Below are 25259 nucleotides of genomic sequence, written 5' to 3'. Positions count from 1 at the left end.
TTAAACAATTAAATCACATTTTCCACAGAAAACATTACTTAGTTGCCAATGTTGCTTACTTATTAAAAATCAACAGGTGGCAAGGTTTATGTGAAACACTACCTCACAAGGATTACCTAGTAGTTTTTGGTAGCTATAAGTTAAATTATGACTTTTGTCCTCATGAGCATTTAATCCTTTAATTTGTGGTGTAGTCTAATGCTTGTTCACTCATAGAAAATCTCAGAAATACACTTTCAATGCCTTAACTTCTTCTTGAATTAGGGTCTTATCAAGAGAGAGGCTAAAATTGTTAGTCTGAAAGCATTCCCTAGAAGGCACGTAGCATATACATATACATCTAAGTATGTATAAATCTAAGATAAGCAATTAGGAATATACCAACGCCCAGCAAATGACTGCTCTTCTCCAACTCTGAGACGAGTGTTGTCTGAGTCAAAAACGCATGCTTCAGTGACGCAGAGTCCGCTCACCAAGGATGCTCAGAGGTCTCCATTCTGAGCCTGCAAAGGAATGGAATCCATCTCATTCCTTCAAGTGATGCAATCATATTGGACTAACCTGTTACTTCTGTTTTCAGATTTCAGTCTCCATAGGAAAGCCAAGTGGACCTGTTGAAGACTAGAATATTTTTTTTAAATAATCTCCACACTAAAAAAAGTAGTTGAGGTTTTTGTTTTTATCTTTCACTGCATAATTCATATGTTAGAAAGTGGATGATTGGTTTGTTAGTTTGTGGATTGGTTGGTTAGTTGGTTTTTCCCATTGTGAGCCTCTTTTCTTTTTCAGTGTTTGAGATATACTTATTAGGAATATCAGAATCAAACATTTTGCATGTGTAATCTGCTTTTTTTCCCTGTCGACGGTCAAAATATTACCAGAAATATTTTTGACTTTTTAAAAATAACTTTAAATAAAGATGAAAATTCCTTTCTGCCCAAACTCTCCAAAGATGTAAATATAATACTCTAGAGGAAACTTTGATGTTTTACAGATCAAAATGATAGTGAGAAGTCTGGCTTGAAAGAAATACACATTAGATTTTGCGCTACCAGGAAAATGCTGTTTACCGAAAATGTGCCAACTTTCTTTTGTGTTAAGCGTCATTGTTTGGAAGAGACAAAAATCATTTCCTCCTAAAAATATGGAAATGGAGTTATCTTTAGAAGTTCCCACACTTTATGTTTTTATGAACCTTTCTACTTTCTAACAAATAAATGAATGAACAATTGCCATCTTTTATTCAATAATCCCAATATTCTCAGTTTTTCACTTTTTATAAAATGTAAATTAGCAAAAGTTGAGAAAATAGAGCTGAAAAATTAGTTCTGATGTTGTAATAAGAGAGATTTAGTTACTAACAAATTTGAGTTCCCTCATTTAGATAAATCTCAACAAGAAGGGAATTCCTTTTGCAATAAATAAATATTAAAACACAACGTTCAAATTCTTTATTCATGTAATATTCTACTACTAGAGAAGACAGAACTAACAAAGCCTATAAAACTGGAACTAGATCAATGCCAGAATGGCAAGTAGTATTTGCATACATCCAGGGAGCCAATGTCCTTAGACTACCTCTTTATGTGGCTTATTGCATAGCACTCCCCTTCTGTGTAAATGTTGAGCATAATACACATGCTATGGGAGGTATTTTTATCCTCTACCATCTATTGAATATCTGTACTAAACAGTCATACATAAATTCAGTTAATTCTCACTCTAACTCTACAAAGTAGTTTTTACATTTCTACATTGTAGATGAGAAAACTGAAACTCAGAGAGATGAAGTCATTTTACTTAAAACTTCAAAGTTAGTGAGTGTTAGAATCCAACTTTTAATCCAGGTTTGTTTGATTTCAAAACCCAGGCACTTATTCTTGATTCCGTCATAGAGACCAGAAAAAAAAAAAAAAAAGTACAAAACTTTGGAAGGCAAGCGACCCACTATTGCTCTCAGAGAACAGTAAGACACCAAATTTATCTTTCACAAAGTGAGGGAATTACTTGGTGGTTTGGCCTAACAATACTTCACTGAGTATTGAATGCAACCATCTTCTTTCACTGCATTTGCCTGTGTCTTTCATCTTAGTTATGTGATGTAAGTACTGTAAACTCCATTTTACCTACTGACTTACTTATTCAGGCATTGCAAACAGTTTCATCTCTAAAAGCCACATAAAGGAATCCTACTTTAATTTTTCCCTTCTTTCATTTCTTCTCATTTCCATCTGATAAAATTACAGAAAATAACCATTTCAGTTATATTTATTTGGCCAAAGAATTCACACAATGCCTTTGGGTCTGCAGAATGAGTAAGTGCCCAGGGGAAAACCATGGTCCAGAAAAACAACACATACAAAAGCATCCAAAAACCACAGAGCGGGTGTGAGTTGAGCAGTTCAGTGCGATTTCAGCACATGTGGCTTAGTAGGGAGTGAAGGGAAATGAGACTGGAAAAGTCACATTGAATAGAGGACTGTGCTAAAAAAAAAAAAAAAAAAAATCTTTGAACTTCATTATATAGGCAGGGGCGCCACTGAAGATGTTTTGGAAGGAGAGTGAAATAATGCATTTTGTGTAGCAGGGATATAATTGGAGGCAGGATATGAGATTTGGATTTAAGAAAAAGAAGGAAAAGTAGGGAAGTAGGTTAGGAAGTTGTACAACTCCCAGGTAAGAAATAATGGGGTGCAGAAGTAAGGTAGTGGCTAGGTGTACTGAGCAGTGGCTGAAACCAAATGTGCAAGGGAAAGAGTGGTAGGAGATGAAGTCAAAGATGTAACTATCACCTAGCAATAACCACTGAGGGTCATTGTCAGAAGTTGGTGGGAGTCTTGGTTCTCAAACTCACATTCTGAAAAATGTGAGAAGTGTGGCTTATTAACAAAGCCATGGCTTATTAATACAAAGATACTGGAATGGATTCAGTAATATTTTACATCTGGATAACTTTGTACATTAGAAAGTACTATGCTAATATTAGCATAGACTGAAGCCCTGGGTTACAGGTACTGCAAAAAAAAAAAAAAAAAAAAAAATGCTTATTTTTAAACCGTAAGACTCTGTCCTTTTTGTTTGAGTGTTTATTCTGAGCTAGAGTCCTAAATCGTATAGCTCATGTATATCACACCCTTTAAATATTATCAAAACTTCCCATTTCCATTTCTTTAAAGTGAGTAAAAACATAGAAAATCTCATGGCACAATATAAATGCGGAAATCAAAATTAGATTTTTAAACTTTATGTGAACTTTTATAGTTGTCACAACTTTACCTGATTTGACTATAGTTTTCTTTACTGATTCACTTTTTTCCCCAATAAAAAAATATATTCAACCCATGCAATTATCTTATAAAATCTTTTTTTTTTTTAACCTTAAAGGTAGAAAGTTGTAATACTTTCTCTTCCCATGATAAAGGTCACAGTTGACACTCCTATAACAGAAGCCTATAACAGAAGTTAGCTCAACAAGAGAAAATACAGCAAATTTATTTCATCAAAGCCTCATATGACATGGGAGTTTTTGGAAAGGAAGGCCTGAAGAACCAGGGAAAACTCTGTTTTCATGCTTAGGTTTGGTAAAGAAGGGACAGCTATGCAGAAATGTGATTGGACAAAAGGGTGCAGTCTAATGATAACAGAGTGAGTTGGGGAGATACTTCTTGTCCTCTCTGTGTATGGCTCCTTCTTCCCAGGTATGGGGCAAAACCCCTTTGGAATGAGGTCCTGTGATCTACTCTCAAATGAGATAGGCCAGAGAATTTTTGATTGTCAGCTCCTGCACAGAAAGGCAGGGCTTCCAATTTCATGACTTGTTTTGGAGGAGGAAGGGTTCTAATTTTTATGAACCGCCTTGAAGAAGAGAAACTGGTGTCTATGACTCGCCTTGTGGGGAAAAAGACAAGAGCAATCGGGAGGGCACGAGAAGGTCACTTCTGAGGCCCTCTCATCACCTGAGTTGAAACTGCTCAACACACGAAGTGCCTACCTTCGAGTATTGTTTTCCAAGCACCAACACACACCCCAATGTCACTGATTTACATAATATTTAATTAAATTATCAGGCTTCAATAATGACAAGAACTGCCATAAAGAGGTTTCAGCATAAATACAAGTTAGTAAACATACAGGGGAAAGCTGGTGACAGAAATACTAGGCCTAATTGCTTGAGTGTTCCTGGGCATCAGCATATGATAGAAGGATGGAAGACTCTGGTTGATGCTGTCTTTAAGTAGGGTTGGTTAAGAGTTAAAATGCAAATCAAAGATGGAAAATTGAATGTATAAAAGGGTGGTTTTCCAGAGGATCCTAGTTCCAGAAGGAGTTCACCCAGACACCCCAAACACTTGAGCCTCAGTTTCCTCAGCTATAAAATGATTTGAATTACAACAATACCTACTACCCTACTACCTACTCTACATACCTCAAAGAATTGTGGAAGGGACTAAATGACATAATGTTGGTGAAAGTACTTTTGATATGAAATCGCTGACCAATGTTAGTAATGTTTTGCTGCAGAGCTGGAAATAAGAGTAACTATAATAATTTTAGATAATCTCACCAATTCTATTCCTTTCTTGCATATCAATAAGTGAAACTGAGCATCTTCTTCTTATTTATTTAGAGCCATTTTCTATGTGCTGATGCATGTCTTTAGCTCATAGAGCAAAATCTCTTTGGTTTTAAATGTACAGGATCTAAAGGAAAATAACTTAAAAATAGATATCTCATTTCCAGACAGCTAAACTACTAGTTAGAATTCTTTCTTCTTTAAACACAAATAAGCCCTCATTTGATAGGGGTGACAGAGGATAGCCAAAGGGGGGAAAAATCATAAAAATATGAGTTTGCATTGTTTCACATTGTATTCCACTTTTGCTATAAGCAACTAATTAGAAAGAATCAGCTAATGTCCACAGTATTTTCAATCAGGATTCGATAATTACTTATTTACCCTAGAGAGACATGGTCCTCTGAAAACCTCTTTTTCCTCCAAATTATGAATTCGTAGGATTAATAGAAAATTCGACTAAAGGACCAGTCTAGTTGGAAAAATAGTGATGTTTTAGGGTTATATCCTGCTTAGATAGCATGCTATTTTGAATTATCTACAATTAGTGTGATTTCATAACATTATCTGTAAGATGGCATTTTGCTTCCTGCATTTTCTGTCTCTTTCATATCATTGTTAGCCCCACAATAAAGAAACCTGAAGAAGCTGCTCAGGAAAATAATTTGAACATGAACTTATGCTCTTAGAAACAGCTCCATTTGCAGTTCTCTGCACACACACACCCCATATTCAAAAGCGCCCACACTTATCTGGTCTTTTTTTTCTACTTTCTTCTAAAAGGGGGAAAATGTATTCAGTGTGTAAAAATAAGCTATTGTATCTCAGAAAGGAGATGGGATGCTAATTAAGGGTTGTTTGAAGGAACACGTCGTCGCATTGCATTGTCTACTGGGAGCTGGCTGCCAATTGCTTTTTTGGTAAAGCGACAAGGAAAACATTCAAGAGGCCGGGGCAAGCTTGGGAGAGAAGCAAGCAGCCGATGCTTCCACTTATCAAGTAGGTGCAGAAGCCTGCTCAAGTACTGTTCTGAGTCAGGTGCAGGCAGCAAACTCCTGCCTGGCAGCTTTCCCTCCTGCTTTCGAGAGCCACCTTCCTAAATGGAAGCCTGCTGCTTGGGTCTGACTGTGGACAATGGAGCACCACATATGCCAGACTCCTGCACCACTGCTTGCCTCTTTCTTTGGTCAATTTTTCCAAGATTCTTTATTACTCTTCTTGGATTCATCCGGCAGACATGGGTTTTAAGAAATACAATAGTTCGGGTCTTGCAGCGAAATAATTGATGCTCCACTGAAAGAAACCAGGCAAATTGGTTAGTATGATTACCTTTAACAAATGGGGACAATTTTAGACATTTGGCAACTCATACAGGCGGAGGGAAATAAAAGTTGCTCTATTTTTAAAAGGTTTCTTTTCTTCATGCTAGCATTAAATCAGCCACAGCAAGCCTTTAGTCTGATTGCCTAGCAGTCTTGGGTGGCATGTAAATAAAGCTGAAATGATTTACCTCATTGGGAGAAGGATCAAAATGTGGAGGAGGTAAATATGTTTATATTGTAATGGATGAAAGAAACTGGGATTCAGCTAGGTGAGGTGACATCCGTGTGGCTCTGGCATGTGGAGTGGTTGGTATTAAGCATTATACATCCCCGAGGTGTGTTACTGACAATGTACATGTCTTTACCTTTAGGTCTGTGAGTCTGTGATTCTTTTGCTGCTCTTTTGAAATCTCTAAGTATTTAAAATTGTTTCAAGTGTGTTCATCCGCCTTTGATTTAGATGAGAAAACCAGGTATCCAGGGTACTAAAAGACCCTGATTGAAGGCAACAAATAAAAGAATTTCTCTATATTAATGGATATGTTTGGGAGAAAGGGATAAGTGCTATTTAAACAGTATTTCTAGAATTAACTTTATTTCCCTGGGCATTCAAAATAAAATATGAAATTTCATTCTTTAATTTTTAATCATCAAAAAATATGATTAGAAAATTAGTAGTTCCTTTGTAGTTATTTAAAAGATAAAGTAATAAATAATATGAGCTTATATATATGTTTGAATCTCATTTTGCAGTTTTCTTTTAATAATGGTGACTGGATATAATAATAAAATAATATTTAGTACATGAATACTGAATCACTTTGGGTTCACAATATATCACCCTATAGTTTTAAAATATAACAACATTAATAGCATTGTGTTTTAAGAGTTTACTGTATACCTGACTTTGTCCTAAGTATTTGAATGTTTTAAATCATGAGGAAAATGAGACCAGAGAGGTTAAGTATCTTGTTCATGGATTCACAGCTAATAAGGAGAGGTATCAAAAATTGAATCCAAACTCTCTTGAGTCCATAGTGTGCACCTTAAAACCACTATGCTATGCTAACTTGCTTGAAATATAGTTATTATTACTCTTATTAAACCCTTCAAAGGAGATCCATCATAAAACCATGTTAAACATAATTTCACTGTGCATTTATTTCAATAGTTCCATAAGTTAAAAACCCCTTAGACCTAGAAAATATAATATCATAGGTGCAATAATGGTCATTACCTCTGCCTTACATACAAGGGAAACTTCATTCTATGGCATCTAATATATTACAGATAGTCTTATGTGATATATCAGGCACACAAGTGAATTGTGCCTTGCCTCAATCATTGAGGGAGACTATTTCTTTTATTTTTAGTCATCACATGATAAACTCTAATATTTGGATCTTAATTTCTTAATTTAGTTAAGTAACTTTTAATTTCTCTGCAGAGTTTTGAGAAAATTTTGCCTTACTCTTATTATCATTTTTGGTATGGGATTAATAATGATAGTGTTTGATAGGGCTTACAAAAATCGATTTAAAAAAGATCATAACCTTCTTGAGACATAATTGACATACCATATAATTCACTGTTTAAAATGTACAGTTCAATGGTCTTAGTATATTTATAGAATTTTAAAAATTGACATTTGATTTTTCTAATTGATGACAACAAAAATTTTGAGATGCTTGAGTGAAGCAAGGGTAATAAAAGTCATTAATATTTACTGTGTTATTCCTTCTCCTCCTCCAGAAATGTGTGCTCTACTGGCCAGAAAAGAGAGGGATATACGGGAAAGTCGAGGTTCTGGTTATCAGTGTAAATGAATGTGAAAACTACACCATTCGAAACCTTGTCTTAAAGGTAAGATTATATAGCTCTAGCTACCTACGAAGTGGATGAAATTAGAGGGTGACATTTCTACTTTGAAATTATTTACCCTAATAAGAATTGCAGATTCACTTAAATAAATTAAATAATGTTAAATCAAAGAGAAACTATAATCAGTCCCTCATGTATTTCTTTGTTGTCAGCTACTATTAGTACATGGAATAATTAAATTAATCTAAGTAGACATTAAGGAAGTTCATTATGTAGGATGTTGGGATCTTCTAATTTGCATTAATAAAACATCTCTGATTTAACCTTTTCAAAGCCTTTAACGAAAGCTTTGTGCTGGGGACTTTGCCATAACTCTTTTGATAACATCATTTTGGTCTAAGCAGCTTTAAGCAAGGCCTGGAAACTAGGAAAGAAAAAAAAAAATCTGCCCCAAATGGGTGGCTGTGGCAGGCAAGACAAGCCTGAAGTGTCGATGAGTTCTTCAAAAACTGGAGTTCCAGTACTTCATAGGGACTTTCCCCAGACCGGCTTATGTCATAAAAAATTATCTTATTTAACTCATTCCTCAGCAAGTACCGGGGAATATTGCTATGGTGTTATTTTTGCTTTTAAAGAATAATCATCCCAAAGACCTCAAGCCTATGAGCAGCCTCACTGCTGGAACAGAACCATCACAAAGAGGAAGACAGTGAAGGGAGAGGGGCAGGGACTGTTTTCATTGGAAAGTTTGACATTGGAAGGAACTTACCAAATCTGTTTTTCAACACTCACCCAGTCCATACCAGGTCCCCAGTAGGGTGCGGGGTTTTGAGATGATGTGCTCAGGGCCCTCATCCAAAGTGTTTCCAATCTAGGTATCCCATCTAGCTTCCTTACTACCAGAATTCCTCACTGCTGTTAATCCCTGGAATATGGGATGAGTGCAGAAAGATCAGCATTCACTGAATATGAGACTAAATGTCCTCATACTGGTTTTATATATATATGGTTTATAATAACCTATCAAGAAGGATAGGAGAGCAGGAAATACATTGTATAAGATTCTTTCTGGCTACATTTTCAACCACCCTTTTCACATAAAAAAAAATAAGCATATATTTAGTCTCTGGTACAAATACTCTATGTTATAGATAAAGATGTAAATCTCACTTCGTAAGTGCAAGACTGTCAAACTTTGAGGTCAGATGTTGAAGGTAAAGTTTTCTCAAGGTGAAAGAGGATTCTTCAAAACTCTTCTAGATTTTTTTCCACATAGATATAAGTAGCGTGCAAGATGGGAGTGATAGAAGACTTGCAGTATTGTGTTCTGGATGACTTTTAGTTCCACAAGTGAATAAGGCATTTATTTGGTGGCTGTTGCTATTTTCAGCAAGGAAGCCACACCCAACTTGTGAAGCATTACTGGTACACCTCATGGCCTGACCACAAGACTCCGGACAGTGCCCAGCCACTTTTGCAGCTCATGCTGGATGTAGAAGAAGACAGACTTGCTTCTGAGGGCCGAGGGCCTGTGGTTGTCCACTGCAGGTAAAGCATGAACCTGTCTTTCTACCTCAGCAACTATTCGTTCTTAGTCACAGAGAAGGAAGAATTAGGGTTTTACTTCCTGGATGTGACATTCTTGACAAATTAAATATTTATCAAAATTGGTTACCTTTCTAATATTTGAGTCTTCATCAAAATGACATTTACAGAAATGAGTCTACCCATTTAAGGCATTTTCAGCAAACATTTAGACCAGGGACAAAATATGAGTTCTAAATAAATAGTTCAGTGTGCAGGAGACTTTATGCAGTCACCTGACTTGAAACTTAGGTTGATCTATTTTGTCTCATCAGTCTCATGTGCACTAAGAATTACAGGCATGTTTTCTGAAATTACCAATGCCTTGTCTTTTGTTTCAAATGACACCTAAACTCGACACAAATTTGTGTCTTGATAATATTCATTGTTATGTCAAATTTGGTGGAACCAGTCAACTACTTTCAGGGTTACCTCATGAAATTCAGATGGAAACAAATGTATGAAATGGGAAGTGGGCAACTCAAGGTTTATTAAAATAAAAACAATGTGCTTGTACCAGAATGTGGGGTATGGCGGCCAGGACAAGAGCCACAAGTGATGTCCCTGGTGACTCTCTTCGCTGAGGCCTATCTTTAAGCTTACCCAGTACCTTTCCCCCCTTGTTTTCCTTTCAGTGACACCCAACTAAACCAAAGTATTTTAAAGGCATTTATACAACCAATCATTTATCTCCATGCATTCTCAAAATAATTCATGCTCCTTTGTTTAACCTCATGTGTCTCTTAAGAGAGCTTTTGATAAAGTCTTTAATAAATAAAATGTCTTATTTTGGATTATTACTCAGGCCTCCCTCCTTCTTGAAACTTTGCGACTTAAAGTTGGGACTAAACTAAAAGCTAATATATATCTGTTTATCCAAAGGTGTCTTTATCCAGTTTTTAGCATTAGGCCTCACCCTAAACTTAGCTTGGAGTTGAGAGAAAATAACCTAATTGCCCATACTTAAGGGCTGAAACTGTCCCCCACCCAAAATCATAAAATACTCAGGCTATCTAAACTGAACTAGCCACTTCCCCTATAAAGCCAGGTCCCCTTCTGATTACTGTTTCTAAGAATGAGATCTTCTTTTTTCCAGCATTCCATGTTGACAGTTATCTTTGGCTCTTCTTTCGACTCCATCCTCAGTATCTAATCAGTCACCAGATTGGCTTTCCCTTCAAAGCTTCTCCCTTAATCACCACTTCCTGTCCAACCACCCCAGTTCAGGCCCTTCTGACCTCACCCATGTAGTTTAGAAGTAGCTGGCTAATTGCACACACATACCCTTCTTCCTGTGCCATGATGGCCCACCCTGTAAACCTCTCTGGGATCATATTCCTAAAACCACTTTTCATCACATGAAACCCTTGCTCAAAACTTGTCAGTGGCTTTCTTTTCATTGCCTAGAGCAAAAGTTCTTAACCTTGAGTTCATGGGTAAACTACAGGAATTAGTGAACTCCTTGAAATTATTTGGACAAATTTGAGTACATAAGCTTATGTGAGTTAACTGTTCCTGGGGAGTGAAAGTTCAGAGTTTCCATCAAATGAAAGGGGAAAAAAAAATATGTACAGAGGATGCAGTTCAAACCTCTTAGCCCTCCATGTACATTCCAGAGTACCTTCCCGGTCTTATTTCTCACCTTTCTAATAAAATAACTTCTACTTCCAGCCAATCTAGTGCACTTATTGTCACATATCTTAATTCTGTTATGCACCCATTCTTTCTTTATACCATTGTCACACCTGGAACATATTCTGTTCATGATAGTCAAAATGCCTGCCATGCTGAGGATATAGTTCAAATTCTATTTCTTCCATGAAACAAACTCTCTGTGGACACTTCAACTAAAGGACACCCATTCCTTCTGAATTATTCTGTACTCACATCCATCAGGAAGCAATACCAGCTATGAGAAGTTAATGCCATTTGAGTGCCAAAATGGGAGAGAGATTAATTCCAACCATGGGGATTGAAGAAATTTGTTAACATTGGAATAATGTTGAACTGGGGCTTAAGAGATGATTGATATTTGTGGTTTTAAAAAGGAGGGCATTTCTGACTGAGAAAATGTCATTAAAACAGAAAAGAAAATAGGAAAATAAAAGGCATTTTTGCCATAATCCATGAAAAGGAGAATCATAACACATAAGCTAGAAAGAAGACAGCAAAAAGACATTCAGATTTTGCAAGGTCTGAATACCCTACAGGGAGGTCAAACATTATACTCTTATCTAATGGAAGCCATCCACAGTTCTTGGATAAGGAGTGATGCCCTTATTTTAGAAAGATGAACCTCGCAGTTGTATGTATATCATGTATTAGTCAAGGAAAAAACTTGAGACTTGGAAACCACACTGAGATCACTGCTAGTCATGAAACAAGGAGATGTTGAAGATGCGAATAGTCTACAGAAGGGAAAGCTTGGATCAAGGGCGCAGTAGAGACGGAAAAATAGAAGAATTGGTAGCAGATTGGAAGTGGGAGGTGAGAGAGGGGGAGATGTTGAAGATGACTTCAAGATTTCTAGGCTAAAAACCTTGTGGCTCACTGGTAATGTCATTGAGGGAAAAGATAATTAATTCCATTTTAGATACATTTAGAGATACCAAGCCAGTGCAAAATAGTAACAGCGAGAGCTCCAGCTAGAAGAAATTTAGTTTTAGATGTAGATTTGAGATAAATTTACATAGAAATTGACGGGTGAGAAGGGCCTTGTCAGGTTGATTTTAGGGGCACACAGAGTAAGGCAGATCAGTGTGTGAACCCTCCAGGACAGACAGACTTTCAGTGATCACCTCTACACTAATGATGTGGAATATATACCTCTAGCCCCATTTTCTCTCCTACACTGAACTGAGTTCTTGGTTATTCACTGGACTTCCTGACATCAAACACCAGCCAGCCCTTATCAGTCTCAGGGGTACCTCCCTTCTTCCAGATCTTCAGGCCCAGGCATCTTTGACTTTTGGATTTTCTCACTTTTCAGCTCCAGTCCTCCAGATCTGATGTTTCTAAATCTCCTGCCTCCTTTCTATAACCCATACCTTACCTCAGTCCAGGTTCTAGTTATTCTTTCTAGAACAATTACAGTGCCTGTTCAGTGTTCTCCCCCGCCCCCATCACCTCCCTCCACCCCGCTCATCCTACTACTCATAACTAAATGAGAGAAGATATTTTAAACACTTAGCACAGCACCAGGCTTATAACGCGAGAGTTTGATCGTTATTATTAGTCACATTCACTGCTGTTTCAGATTTTTAAGTGCCCTTTTTAAAGAGTGCATCTTAACTTTGTCATTTTTCCCCTACCTTTTTATTCCTTTTCTTTTCCTTTCAGCGCAGGGATCGGTAGAACCGGGTGTTTTATTGCTACATCCATCGGCTGTCAACAGTTGAAAGAAGAAGGAATTGTGGACGCGCTAAATATTGTCTGCCAACTTCGCGTTGACAGGTATGTGTCCAGGGAATTGTACCATAAAGAGACTTCACTTTAGACCAGCATCATCAGTCACCACCTGATCTGATCAGCCTGACTCCATCATCTCTGAGGTTCTAAATCCCTACAGGGAATCCTGAAAAATAACAAAGAACATGCACATTAAAAAAGCTATTTGAAGCTGGACATGGTGGCATACGCCTGTAATTCCAGGGGCTCCCCAGGCTGAGGCAGGAGGATCGCTAGTTCAAAGCCAGCCTCAGCAACAGTGAGATGCTAAGCAGCTAGTGAGATCCTGTCTCTAAATAAAATGTAAAATAGGGCTAGGGATGTGGCTCAGTGGTTGAAGGCCCCTCAGTTTAAAAAAAAAAAAAAAAAGCTATTGAAGAAACTATTGTTCATACAACCAACCATCAAAAATCCAAATACCAAAATTTATGCTTTAATCTTTCTTCACCCTACTAACAGGTTATTTATGATATCTTATATCCCTATTCCTCTGTGTATAATCGCATTTCCATTTTACTTAATTGAATCATTCACTTTAGCATCTTTTGTTTTGTTTTTGTGAAACTGGGGATTGAACCCAGAGGTGCTCTACCACTGAGCTACATCCCCAGTCCTTTTTATTTTTGATTTTGAGACAGGATCACACCTTGCTAAGTTACTGAGGCTAACTTTGAACTTGCGATCCTCCTGCTCCACCTCCTGAGTCACCGGGATTATAGGCATGCACCACATTCAGCTTATTCTGGATGCTGCAAATACAACTTAAACAAGATGAGTGAAGCCCCTATTCTCTGAGAGTTGACGTGCTAACACAGGGAAACCAATAACAAATAAGCAGAGAAATAAACAAGATTATTTTAGACAGAATTAAATACTGCAAAATAATAAAACAAAGAGAACCATAGGAGTTGGGTCCCTTGAACTTTAGCCCTATGACCTAGAAAAGTAAAATTATGTAGTTATCTTTTAAGAACTGCTAAACACATGTTTGCTGAGCACATACTGTTCTACTTTCTGGGCGTCCAATAAAAGAAGCAAAAGGATTATTTTGAAAATTAGGTGAGATACTAGTATATACAAGGCACTTAGAATATGGCACATATTAAGCCTTCAATAAATACTCACTGTATTTTTATCATCTTTCTCGCTCTAAGTCTTTGCAAGTGTGTTTTCCCTCTCTTTTTTCTCTTAATCTTGATTGGTTTATTAGAGACTATTCATCATCACAGCAGTTAAGATAACTAGACTTTGGAAACAGTTTGCCTGAGTTTGCATCCACACTTCTACCACTTTCTGGTTATGTGATGTTCAGTGAGTTACTAGACTTTTCCATTTCTTAGTTTTTCTCTTCTGGAAAGTGGAATTAATAATAGTATAGGCCTTTCTTTGTTGTTGTACTAAATGAGATAATTTATGTAAAGCACCTGGCATGTACTAAGCATTTGATTAAGTTCAACCACATTTATTATCAACATACATAGCCAGTGAACTAAATATTCACCTGTAAACTAGAAATAGTAATGTATACCTCACAGGGCTGCAGTAACCTTTAAATGAGATTGAACCTGTCATGTACTTAATAGAACACAACCTATATTTCCTCCTGCATTTAACCCTCTCTGCTCCCTCCTTTTGGACACTGCACATGTAATCCCTTCCAAAAATATGTTCTTTTTGTACATAAGAAAATCAGTTCCAATGATCTCTCTTCCTTCTCTTTCAATTGCTCTTAATCTTCACCAGTCTTCTACCCAAGAAAGTCCATAGGATGCAGTTGCTTCACTTCAGATTTGGGGACTTATTCTCAGGAGAGGGTTCTTAAGTCAGAGGATAAACAAGAGCACCCAGTTAGCCCAGAGCTGCTCCCACATTGACCTTGAGCTCTCCTACTTTGTGTGTCTATAAACAAGGCTCTGGCATGAGACCCCACATCCCTGGGGGATGCCAGTGTGTATCCCTGAGTGCTGCTATCCTACTATCTAGTGCCAGAATTCCGTGAACTTCAGATAAAGCACACGGATGTAAACTGATTCTGCACCCAGGTGACTAAAACACCTGCACAGGTGCTGTTGAGAACCATGTGCTGAGAGATAGGCTTGGTCTGCTCCTTGTTTGGGCTCCTGTTTCTGTCCATTCTTGCTTACTCACCCTCCCATCATCCACCTCCCCCACCCAATTTTGTAACCTGACCCCCACCTTGGTCTGCACTTCCCAACCCCATTCCCCCAGCTGTGGAATTCTCTCCTAGTTTTGAATGGAATCAAAAATACATTTTTTTTCACCCTATCACAATGCCTCCTCTATCTACGCCTTCCTTCCTAAATCAAATGGTCAGAAATTTTGGCCTTGGCCTTCCATCACCACCAAGGTCTTCCCACAGGGCTCTTTTTACTCTTGGTAGGATCTTCAAAACATATCCAGCTTCTCTGCTGATCTGAAGTCTATAGGCTCCCGGTCCCCTGGATCTGAATTACTGCCAAGATGTGTGTCAAAGCCCTTCTAACTGGTTTATTAATCAAGACCCCTTCTACGTAAATTCTTTCTGGGCAGCTGCATCTGTTGTTTATGAACTAGATCCTCTCCTTAATGTTTTCCCTGAAAGGTCTTTCCTTTGCCTTCCTTCCTTCATAGAATCAACACAGATTTTCCTCTTCTTGTCTCTCCTGTTGTGCATTTTCCTGGTGATTATGAAAAGCAAAACAGAAAATCTCCCTCCTTTCCTTCACCTCCTCTTACTTCTTTCTCTTCCCCATCTGTTTCTTCCACTTTTTCCTGATGTGCCTCATTTTTAAGATTTCCAGTTTGTAGTTGCCTGTTGCCCCCAGAACACGTCCTTGACTGAGGCCAGGAAAACTGATTGAGACTCTAAGCATCTGCCTTTCTTCTCTTCCAGTGTATCTTTATCAATTCTTCAAACCTTGTCCCTGCACTCAGATCTTCCTGGCCATCCTTGCCTTCTGCTCTGGATCTGTCTTCAGACATTCCAAATGGCATTAGTCAACATGCAGAAATTTATCTAATCACAGATCTGCACAATGGTCTTCAAAGCATATGACTCATTTAGCCCCCAGAATTAACCCAAGAGTAGGAAAATCAGTATTTCTTGGCCTCATTTTTTTTTTTTTTTTTTTTTTAATGAGAAAACCAAGAATTCAAGATACCAAGTCAGGTATTCAAGGTAATGTAGTTTAGGAAATAGCAAATCAGATCTATTTGGAATCCAGGAGTTCTGATTTCTAACTCAAAAAGTATGAATATTAAAATAACTACGAATGTTATAGATAAAAGTAAATAAGCTCTTGCAATGTCTTTGGTAAAACTGCCTGACAAATAAATGCACATCTCTTGGATAATGTTCTGCCAATTAAAAAATGCAATGGCAGCATGATATTGTAGTTTTCCAAATAACTTTTAGTATGAACAAGCACTATTTTATCAACAAATGAAGTGACATTGCCTGCAGTTGCCTGAAGAATACAATTTAAACAACAGAAAAGTTGTCTCATCCCAAAATATCTATGAAGAATGCCTAAAATGTCTATGTAGAGTGACTGTCGAAAATACTGTTCTTAGAGAGCCAAACTTTGTCTAGGAGAATCATTTCTTTTTGAAGTTCATTGAACCTGAGGATGAGAAGTGAGGGTAACCCTTTATAATTTCTCAGCTATTAACACTACACTTCAAAGGAGGTGATTTAACATTTCCAGGGTAATAGCTAGAGGGGATGTTACTCTCCAGTTTAGGAATCCATTCAAAACTTGGGTTTAGATGAAAGAGAATAGAAGAGAGGCTGAACACACTCTGATGTGGCCCCACAGCCAGGGAGGCTGGTAGACAAGCTCTGTGGAAGACAGGAGGTATTAAGAGAAACAGAAGAGCTCCAATCTGGGAGGCCTCCGGCAGAACTGGATGCAAAATTGGCCCAAAGTTAAATGAAAATGGAACTATCCTGGCTTAAAAAATTGCATAAGATTTCTAGGCAGTGATAACAGAGTATTAATCCAAGTGCAAGATCCCTCTCAGCACACGGGGAGAGGGTCTGTATGACTACAACACATCATAAACCCTAGAAACCATCCTGCCTTGGATGTTTTTAGGGTGGATTCCCTTATGGAACCCTGTGTCCTGTGGGACAAGCCCTGGAGACCTCTACTCAGAGTGTTGCTCCTGAATCATTCATCCATTCATTCGTTCTACAAACATTACTAAGCTTCTGCCACTGAACATGTATCAGGTACCTGGATGTGGAAAGACAAATTCCCTAACAAACTCTCCAAAACTGTGCTCCTTAGGGCATAGCTTAATAAATGATTATTGAGAGACACTAGATGCTAAACCTATCCACTTGGAGATTCACAATAAGCACCAATGCAATTGAAGATCTGAAAAGTCCCCCAGCACAGAAACCCTTGAACTTTGTTCAAGCACCCTTTTCCATTGATGTAAAACTTCCCTCAAAGACCATCTAAATACAAACATCTTGCAAGAATTTGGGGGTGAAAAAGAAGACTTGAGATGGGATAATAATTTGACCCCAAACAGAGACTATTTAATAGGGAAAGGGAAGGGTGGAGTTGGCTAATTGAAGTTTCTGGCTGAGTTTAAGGGAACAAAAGATAGAGCCAACAGAGCAGATATTTTGTACTCCACAGAGTATAAGTCCCCCGGCCTTTTCCTAACCTTTCCAATCCCTTTCAACAATGGCCTCCACCCACCAATAGTTCAGGACTGCACATGGAGCATCTTCTTTTTATAATCTACCCCTTATCACTCACAGCTGCTTCCTTTGCAAAGTCAAGGAATGGCTAACAACAAAGAAAAAGACAAGACAGTGATTTGGATATGTAAAAGGGAGCTTGTTTCACGACTGATAAGCGAAGGAGAGCATCAGCACCCAGCAGGACCAAAATCCTGAGTTTAAAAAAAAAAAAAAAAAAAATTACGATGCATGATGGTTGTTATTCAACAGGACAAAAATAGGCCATTTGTACTCAAGTTGCTAATCTGCATTTTAGCAATAAATTCCAATGGTCTGGTTTAGAAATGAGTGTGTTATGCTGAATGGATGTTTCCAGTATAACAACAGTGACAAAGCCATTTGGTGGATTCCTCATTTCTCTGGCAAGACATTATTATTATTGGCTTTAGGAAAACTTCTATTAATAGATGCCACAGTTCTCATGGCAGATTCATGAGCCTGTGATTCTCCTTTTAATAGTACTTGTGAGCATATTTCGAGCTAAAATAGGATTTTTTTTCCCTAAGTAATTCAAAGCAAGGCACCCACGAGTGTTTTATTTAGAAGAGTATTAATGGAGCATCATTTCGCTCCTGTAGTTCATTTTTTTCAAATATTTTTTAGTTGTCTAGACATAATACCTTTATTTATTTATCTTTATGTGGTGCTGAGGATCGAACCCAGTGCCTCACACATACTAGCTAAGTGCTCTACCACTGAGCCACAACCTCAGTCCCTCTGTGGTTCATTTTTAATTAAAAGATTAAAAGGGTAATGTGGAAATTAGGGCTGAGTTCTGTCTGCCGGGAGAATGAGCAGGCAGCCAGGGAGTTAGGCTGAGGCACCCCTGGACTAGATGACAAGGAGCTTGGTGCTAAACCTGACTCTGCTCCTAATTTTCTGTGTGGCCACTCATCTGGGCTCTCTGACTAGAGCAAAAAGAGATGGTGCACAACAGTGGTCCCCAACCTTTTCTGGTGTTAGGACCCCTTTTTAGGACTAAAATATTTCATGAACCTCCATCTCCTCCATAATACTTATAAATTAATTTTCATTCCATGACTCTCAATAGCACCCACATATATATTTAAAACTTAGTGATACCTATACTGGATATAGATGTTTATTTGGCCTACCAATAATGTTGAGTATTCAAATAAATGGAGGACTCCTCGAGTAAGATGCCTTTTCCATCCTGGAATTCAGTGATTGGGAAATGATCAACAAGTTTTATAAGATCCCATTCAGCTATTGATCTCATTGAATCTTTAAACCTTTATTTCTGTGAAGAACAAAAGAATGAGAATAATAGTCAGAACATTAGCCCAGTGCCTACTAGGAAAAGAATGGGTTAAAAAAATATGACCTCAGGAATATTGAGAAAACTTTCATCTTAAAGGAGTATCCAAGACTAAAAGGAGTAAGTCATGAATCCAAGGTCACGTAGCAAATTTTGTTATTAACAATTAAAATATATTTAACACTCTGAATGGAATTTCCAATTTTGAATTCACCAAATTCTAGACTAGTTTGGTTCCAAAAGCCTATTATTTTCTAGAGTGGGATTCTTAAGTGGATTAAGCACAAAATTAAGAGAGAAATTCATTTTCTAATACCTTGTCAATGACCCTGAACTAATTACTATGTAAACCAGGAAAAAATGCTTACCTTTGATGATTTCAGTTTAGATTACTTATTATTAATATCTGTATAAGTATAATGAACTTTCTGTTGGCCATAAATGGGGTTATCTGATCCAATCACATTTTCCTTTTATTTTTTTTTTCTGCAGTGCTGGAGATCACACCCAAGGGTGCTCTACCCTAAGGTGTATACCCAGCCCCTTTTAATTTTTTTTTTTTTCTTGAGGCAATGTCTCACTAAATTTCCCTGGCTGGCCTTGAACTTATAATCCTCCTACCTCAACCTCCTTAGTATCCAGGAGCAGAGGTATGCACAACCATGCCTGACTCACATTTTCCTACTAACAGATGATTACCATATATGCATAGGCCAACAATTGCCAAAAATTAGTGAGATAAAAATATTAATAACATTAATATCAAACACAGTGTAACTATTTTTGTTACTTAGAAATCCTTCCATATCTTACTTTAGTCTTCTAATCTCAAATATCACCAAATTGTTGTGACTATACCACCTAATTAAGAATTCTAATTTCTATAGAGCAAAACCAACCAATTTTTACTTTATGGAGCCCCTGCTACAAGAAAATTATGAAGGTTTATGTATACCAAAGTTGCACAATGTGAGATAGTAACAGAAGGTTATTTACCCTTTGAGCATAAGAGAGAGACTTGTCCCTTTAAAAAATAATGACCTATAGTAATACACTGGCCCGGGACATTCATAGACATTACAGGAAAATGACTAAGAAGCCAGACGTGAGCATCAGAAGACCTCCAGGGAGGGAGGAAAGGAACATGTTCTATGGCAGGTTGACCTCAGGCAACTTTTTCCTCATAGTATTTCTTTTAATCCCATTGGCATCTCAGGAAACTGACAGAATCTGAAAACGGAATTTGGGAAGTAACATTTATGAACTTATATCTCTATCTAAGGCTTTTTTGTTTTCTTTTTTTTTTTTTTTTTTTTTTTTTTTTCCACTCTCAGAAACAGGTAACAATCTATCCAGTCCTCCTTTCTGAGAGTTAATGGTGAAATCTGTGGTGGACTCTGCACCCCTTTACCTTGCAGGCCTTAAACTGGAGAGACATCCGAAGGCCTTGCTCACAGCTTCCCAGACAGAATAGAACGATGGGCTAATGCACGTCATATCATTGTCGAAATGTTTTCATTAGTCACTTTAGTTTCATGGGTTTCTTTTCTTTTTTCCTTAATGATAGCAATCTTAAAGGAGGAGTACATATGCCATCGACTTCGTAGGCTAATGTATGCATGTCCCCAACATATTCTTTATATCCAAATTCTAGTTAAGATAATTTCAAATCTAAAATTTCTACTCCTTGGTATAATTCCATCAATGATAGCCTTCCAGCTTATCTGTATTTCTCTGCATTTCCATCCAAGCACTAAGATACCCTTAATTACAGAATTTCAGAGATCTCCTTTGAAGATCAGGAATTCACCATTTTGGTTTATTTTATTTAAGGACACTTAGAAAACACTAGAAATTGGAGTGGATTTTTTTTTTTTTTTTTTTACATTATCAGTTCTGAGATCATAACAAGAGGTCTTCTTTGTCAAACAGGTAGGACAACTGAGTCTTCCAACGGGTTGCCAGGACAACCTTCTCCCTCTTCTCTGCTAGGAGTTAATTGTGTGTCAATGTGGGTATTTAGGAGAAGATGGCTAATTTTCAGGAGGGGAAAAATGGAACTCCAGATATAGACTAGAGCTGTCATTGAATCGTCACTCCATCTGGGCTGGCTTTTATGCCCCACAAATATTTTAAAACACACCTTTTTGGGAGAAAAATGTGTGTTTGAAGTACCCGGTCAGAATCGGTCACGTTTCTGTTTCAGTTCTCCCTTCTTGATGAGACATCTGTGGAAAGACCTGGGAAAACCTCTGGTGGAGGGGCTCAGACACGCCTTACAGCTGGCCCTGACAGGGCAACAGACTTAGCCTCACTTGACTCAGGCCCTAGCCATCAGAGTTTTACCCATGAGGCACATTAACATCCACACCTTTTGTTCTAAATTTACTGTACCAAACTTTACCCAAAGAATTCCAGATTTGAAAATAATAAAAAGCAAAGGAGCGTAAGTCCCATTGTTAACCCAGAAGTGAGTCACTGCTGCAGAATTTCTTCTGTCTACTGATTAGACCGGATATGGGCTGGGCGGTGTAGCAGGAAAGGCTGCTGCTCTCTGTAAGTGAATTAATAGTCACAAAAGGTCACAATTTTAACATGTTAAAAACCAAATCTCTCTCCTTGGCATCTGGAGGGTTTCTGGTTTTCCTTTTTTTTTTTTTTTTTTTTTTTTTCCCAACATACTGTTTCACTAGCAAAAGAAAAAACTACATCCCCCCCACTTCTAACTTGATTCTACCCCCCACGGACACAGCTACGTGCTTCCCTGCATGGAAACTGAGATGACACTGATTTGGGGGTTTGGCAGGGCTAATGTGATATGAGATATCTGACGTTTCTAGAAGGGGAATATATTTGAATCCTTTCTGCCCTGGCCAAACACAGCATTCATATTCTGTGACCACAAAAAAAAAAAAAAAAAAAAAAAAAAAAAAAAAAACAGAGCCACACAGCCAACTCCACTTTTGCAATTCAGGGAACCACTTTTTCCACAGCATGGAAAGGGGCCTAATTAATATGAACAAATAATTTATTATCCAAGTCAAATCACCTGTGAGAGTGAAAGTTGGCCCTATTAATAATCACACCAGGACAACAGAAGTGAGAGCCCCAAGCAGACCCCAGAATGACAATCCACATAGTGCAAACCAGCACTTACGAAAAGGATAAGAAAAAGAAAATGCAGCATTTGCTTAACAGTTACTAAAGGACAGCCCCTGTGCTAAGTGTTTTGTGGATTATCTCATTGAAGCCTTGCAAAATTTGAAATCTTATTAAGTAAATACTACTTGCCAGGCCAGTGGTTTTCAAACATTTTTGTGAACAATGGAAAATTTTTTACAGACAAAATCTCTCACGAAGCACCAATGTGGAAAATCAATAAAAAGCACAACTGCCCTGTTGAAAGCTGGGATTAGCAGCTAATCTAAACACCCAGCCTCCTCCTCCACCCTGCCAAAGCTCTCAGGTACCCCTGTAGACAATGGGCTCCTGAGAGTTCTCCAAACAGCCTGTGGTCAGACATTTGATAGTCTCTGACTTCTTAATCCTCACAACTGAATGATATTTATCATTAATGTCACTTTTTAAGTGAGGAAAGCCAGGCTGGGAGGAATTAAATGACTTGTCTAAAATCATATAGCCGGCCAGGCATGGTGGTGCATGCTAGCTGTAATCCCAGCAACTCAGGAGGCTGAGGCAAAAGGATCACCAGCTCAAGACCAGCCTATGCAACTTCAAAAGACCCTGTCTCAAAAAAAGAAAAGGTGGGGTTGGGGATAAACTCAGTGATAAAGTGCCCTTGGGTTCAATCCCCACTACAGCTAAATAAATAAATAAATAAATAAATAAATAAATAAATAAATAAATAAATAAATAAATATCATACAACTTAATAGATTCAAAGTGAGAATTTATAGCTGAATCTGCCAGACTCCAAGGCCACTGCTTTTCACTGCCTCCACTGTGGCTATCTTCTAGGCTGGTGAATATTTAAAAACATATTGGATCTTTCCATCTTTGCCAGGTCAAGCTGGGAAATCTCATGTCTTCTGCCAGGCTTGTTCTTAGCTCTCCAAGGCCTTCAGCGGCCTTACCGGAGAGCTTCCTAACCCAGAGCTTCCTAACCAGCCCTGTTTGATCAGAGAGTACCAAAGAGTAATAATAACAATAACAGCTAATAGACTGTTTTTATGATTATGTGCTAAACAATTTGAAATCGATTGCCCCATTTATTTCTCACAATGCTAAGAGGTGGGTACTGTTAATTGAATAGAGCACTGTTTTGCAGATGAGAGAACTGAACACTGCAGCTAGGAAGTGGTGGAATGACTTTTGTCTTGAGAACAGCTTACATTGTCCTTTTACCTCTTTAACACACTTTGGTGCCTATTGGTAATGGCTTTGATGCCTTGGCATTACAAACCCTTTCAAACCCATAACCACTCACAGCTAACTAGGGTGCCCTTGTCATTTTTATTTGACCTTACTCTTTTTCTAACTAATTCCTGCTCAATGATAGGTATTGTAGCTTACTGCATTTTACTTTCTAGGAAAACAGATATGGGCCTAAACAGGATTCTCTAAGCAAAGACTGTGCTTTAATATAATGCATTGGGCGGTGGTGGTGACATCAGCCATTCTGTCTGATGAAGGTCTGGCTGTTCAGGGCTCTATAGCCTAATCCACTGAAACCACCAAGGAAATCATTTAAAATCTCAACCTTGGTGGAGTTTAAATGATACTGAATGCCTCCAATTCATGCATCCTGGGATACTCTTTTGCTTTATTTTATTCCAGAGTTTATCTGTTTTCATGTTAATGAAAATAGCATGACCTGGAAAACCTACTTGACAGGTAGCCTACTTGACCTAGGATAGTAAGTGCTTTTTGCTGTTGTAAATATGAAAAGATTATGCATTATGCTTGCCCTTAAAGGACCTACAACTTAGTTGGACTGGGATGAGACAGTACATAACATGATACCAAGTTGCTTAGAATAAAAGCCATACATTGGCCCTCTCTTTTTCTAGTCATGTATAAATGACTTAGATAAGATGTAAGACATCCTTGTTAAATGTCTGGAAGAAGTAATGCTGGAAGTGAGAGATGAAAGACTAATATATCGAAGAATAGAAATAATGATTCAGTACACAAGAACATCGTGCTCAGAACAAGAACTAACAAGTTGAAATTAGCAGGGACAAATAGAAAGCCCTGCATTCAGTTTTGAAAATTCAATAGTACAAGCACAGGATGGGAGAGAGATGTAATTTTCACATTCAAAAAACCCCTGCTGACTTTTTAATTAACCTAAACCTTCCTTCAATATCCGGCTCTGTGGACCTTGTCTCACCTGATGCACCTGCAAATGCAAACTCATACGTCTCTAATGCCCCTCAAGGGAGAAAATATGCTGACTGACTAGATATTATCAGGAGAAGAAACAACATTCCAAGGTCATATTTGGTAAAATAGCCTATAGAAGAAGGAGACTAGATTGGTGAGTGACAGGGAAACCAGGCTGTACAGAAATATTGAGTAACCACAGGATGTTTAGTCTAGAGAAGAAAAGATTATGGGACTTTGATGGTTGTTTTCCAGCATTTAGAGAGCTATTGTGTGACTACAAGGGGAGACTTAAGACATTTCTGGGTTATTTCAGTTGAACCAATGGGGTAAAAGTTAGAGAGGGACGGGATATTTTGATGTCTTCAAAGCTTTTCTGCCAATCTCAGAATGTTTCAGCAGAAACTGACTGACCATCTCTCATATTAACTGCTTCCTTCTGGTAAAGCTAGATTTTGTCAATAATGGAATGAATGAACTTTGAAGATCCATCTGATGCCAATTCCTTCATTTTTATTTTCCAAATGAGGTTGGTATTGCTTTTCATATACCTTCCTGAAGTCTTCAGACCTGCAAGAATTTGGCTAGCCTACAACTAATGAGTGTTTTCCCACCTCCTCCACTTTCACTGACTGAAACAACTTTGACTTAGTTAACAAAATGTCTTGGAAAATCTGTTGCAACCACTAAAATACACTGCTGACCCACTTAGGGTAAAATGATTACTAAGACCTACACTGTGTGTCCATTTATCCACCAGTGGGACATGTAGATCCTAGAGCTGACTAGAACATACGAGGGAAAACCTTGCCTCAAAGGGAGATAAATGGTAAAAGAAAGTTCGCAGACCAGAGCCCAAGAGATAGAGCACTTACAAGATCCACTCAACACGGCAGTAGTGGATCCTTGAGCCGTGCAAATGCCAGAGGAAGGGAGGCACCTCCCAACTCCCTGGAGCTGGTCTAATATTTACTGCGGTTGTCTCCCAAGCTTCACAGTCCAGTCCAGCATCTTCCGGGACACCTGCTATGTTTTTAGGTGTGCCCAGATGTCATCATACAGCTATGAAAAGAAAGAGCACATCCTCAGCTGGCCATTTCTGTTGTCAACTTCTGACCAAGGAACATT

The 25259-nt window shown here is 38.0% G+C and overlaps 1 protein-coding gene across 2 annotated transcripts in view; it reads left to right on the top strand.

Moving 5' to 3' along the window:
- The window catches only part of PTPRR (protein tyrosine phosphatase receptor type R), a 246176-nt gene that overhangs the window by 216922 nt on the left and 3995 nt on the right, over window positions 1-25259 (top strand). For both annotated transcript variants that reach the window (XM_079141329.1, XM_079141330.1), the window contains 3 exons: window positions 7648-7758; window positions 9107-9264; window positions 12640-12753. In XM_079141329.1, the coding sequence (XP_078997455.1) occupies window positions 7648-7758; window positions 9107-9264; window positions 12640-12753 (383 nt within the window). The remainder of the gene's footprint in view (window positions 1-7647; window positions 7759-9106; window positions 9265-12639; window positions 12754-25259) is intronic.

This window comes from Sciurus vulgaris, assembly GCF_902686455.1.
Source record: "Sciurus vulgaris genome assembly, chromosome: 5".
In the NCBI taxonomy this organism is placed as follows: Eukaryota; Metazoa; Chordata; class Mammalia; order Rodentia; family Sciuridae; genus Sciurus; species Sciurus vulgaris.
This window is presented reverse-complemented; position numbering and strand designations above follow the sequence as displayed.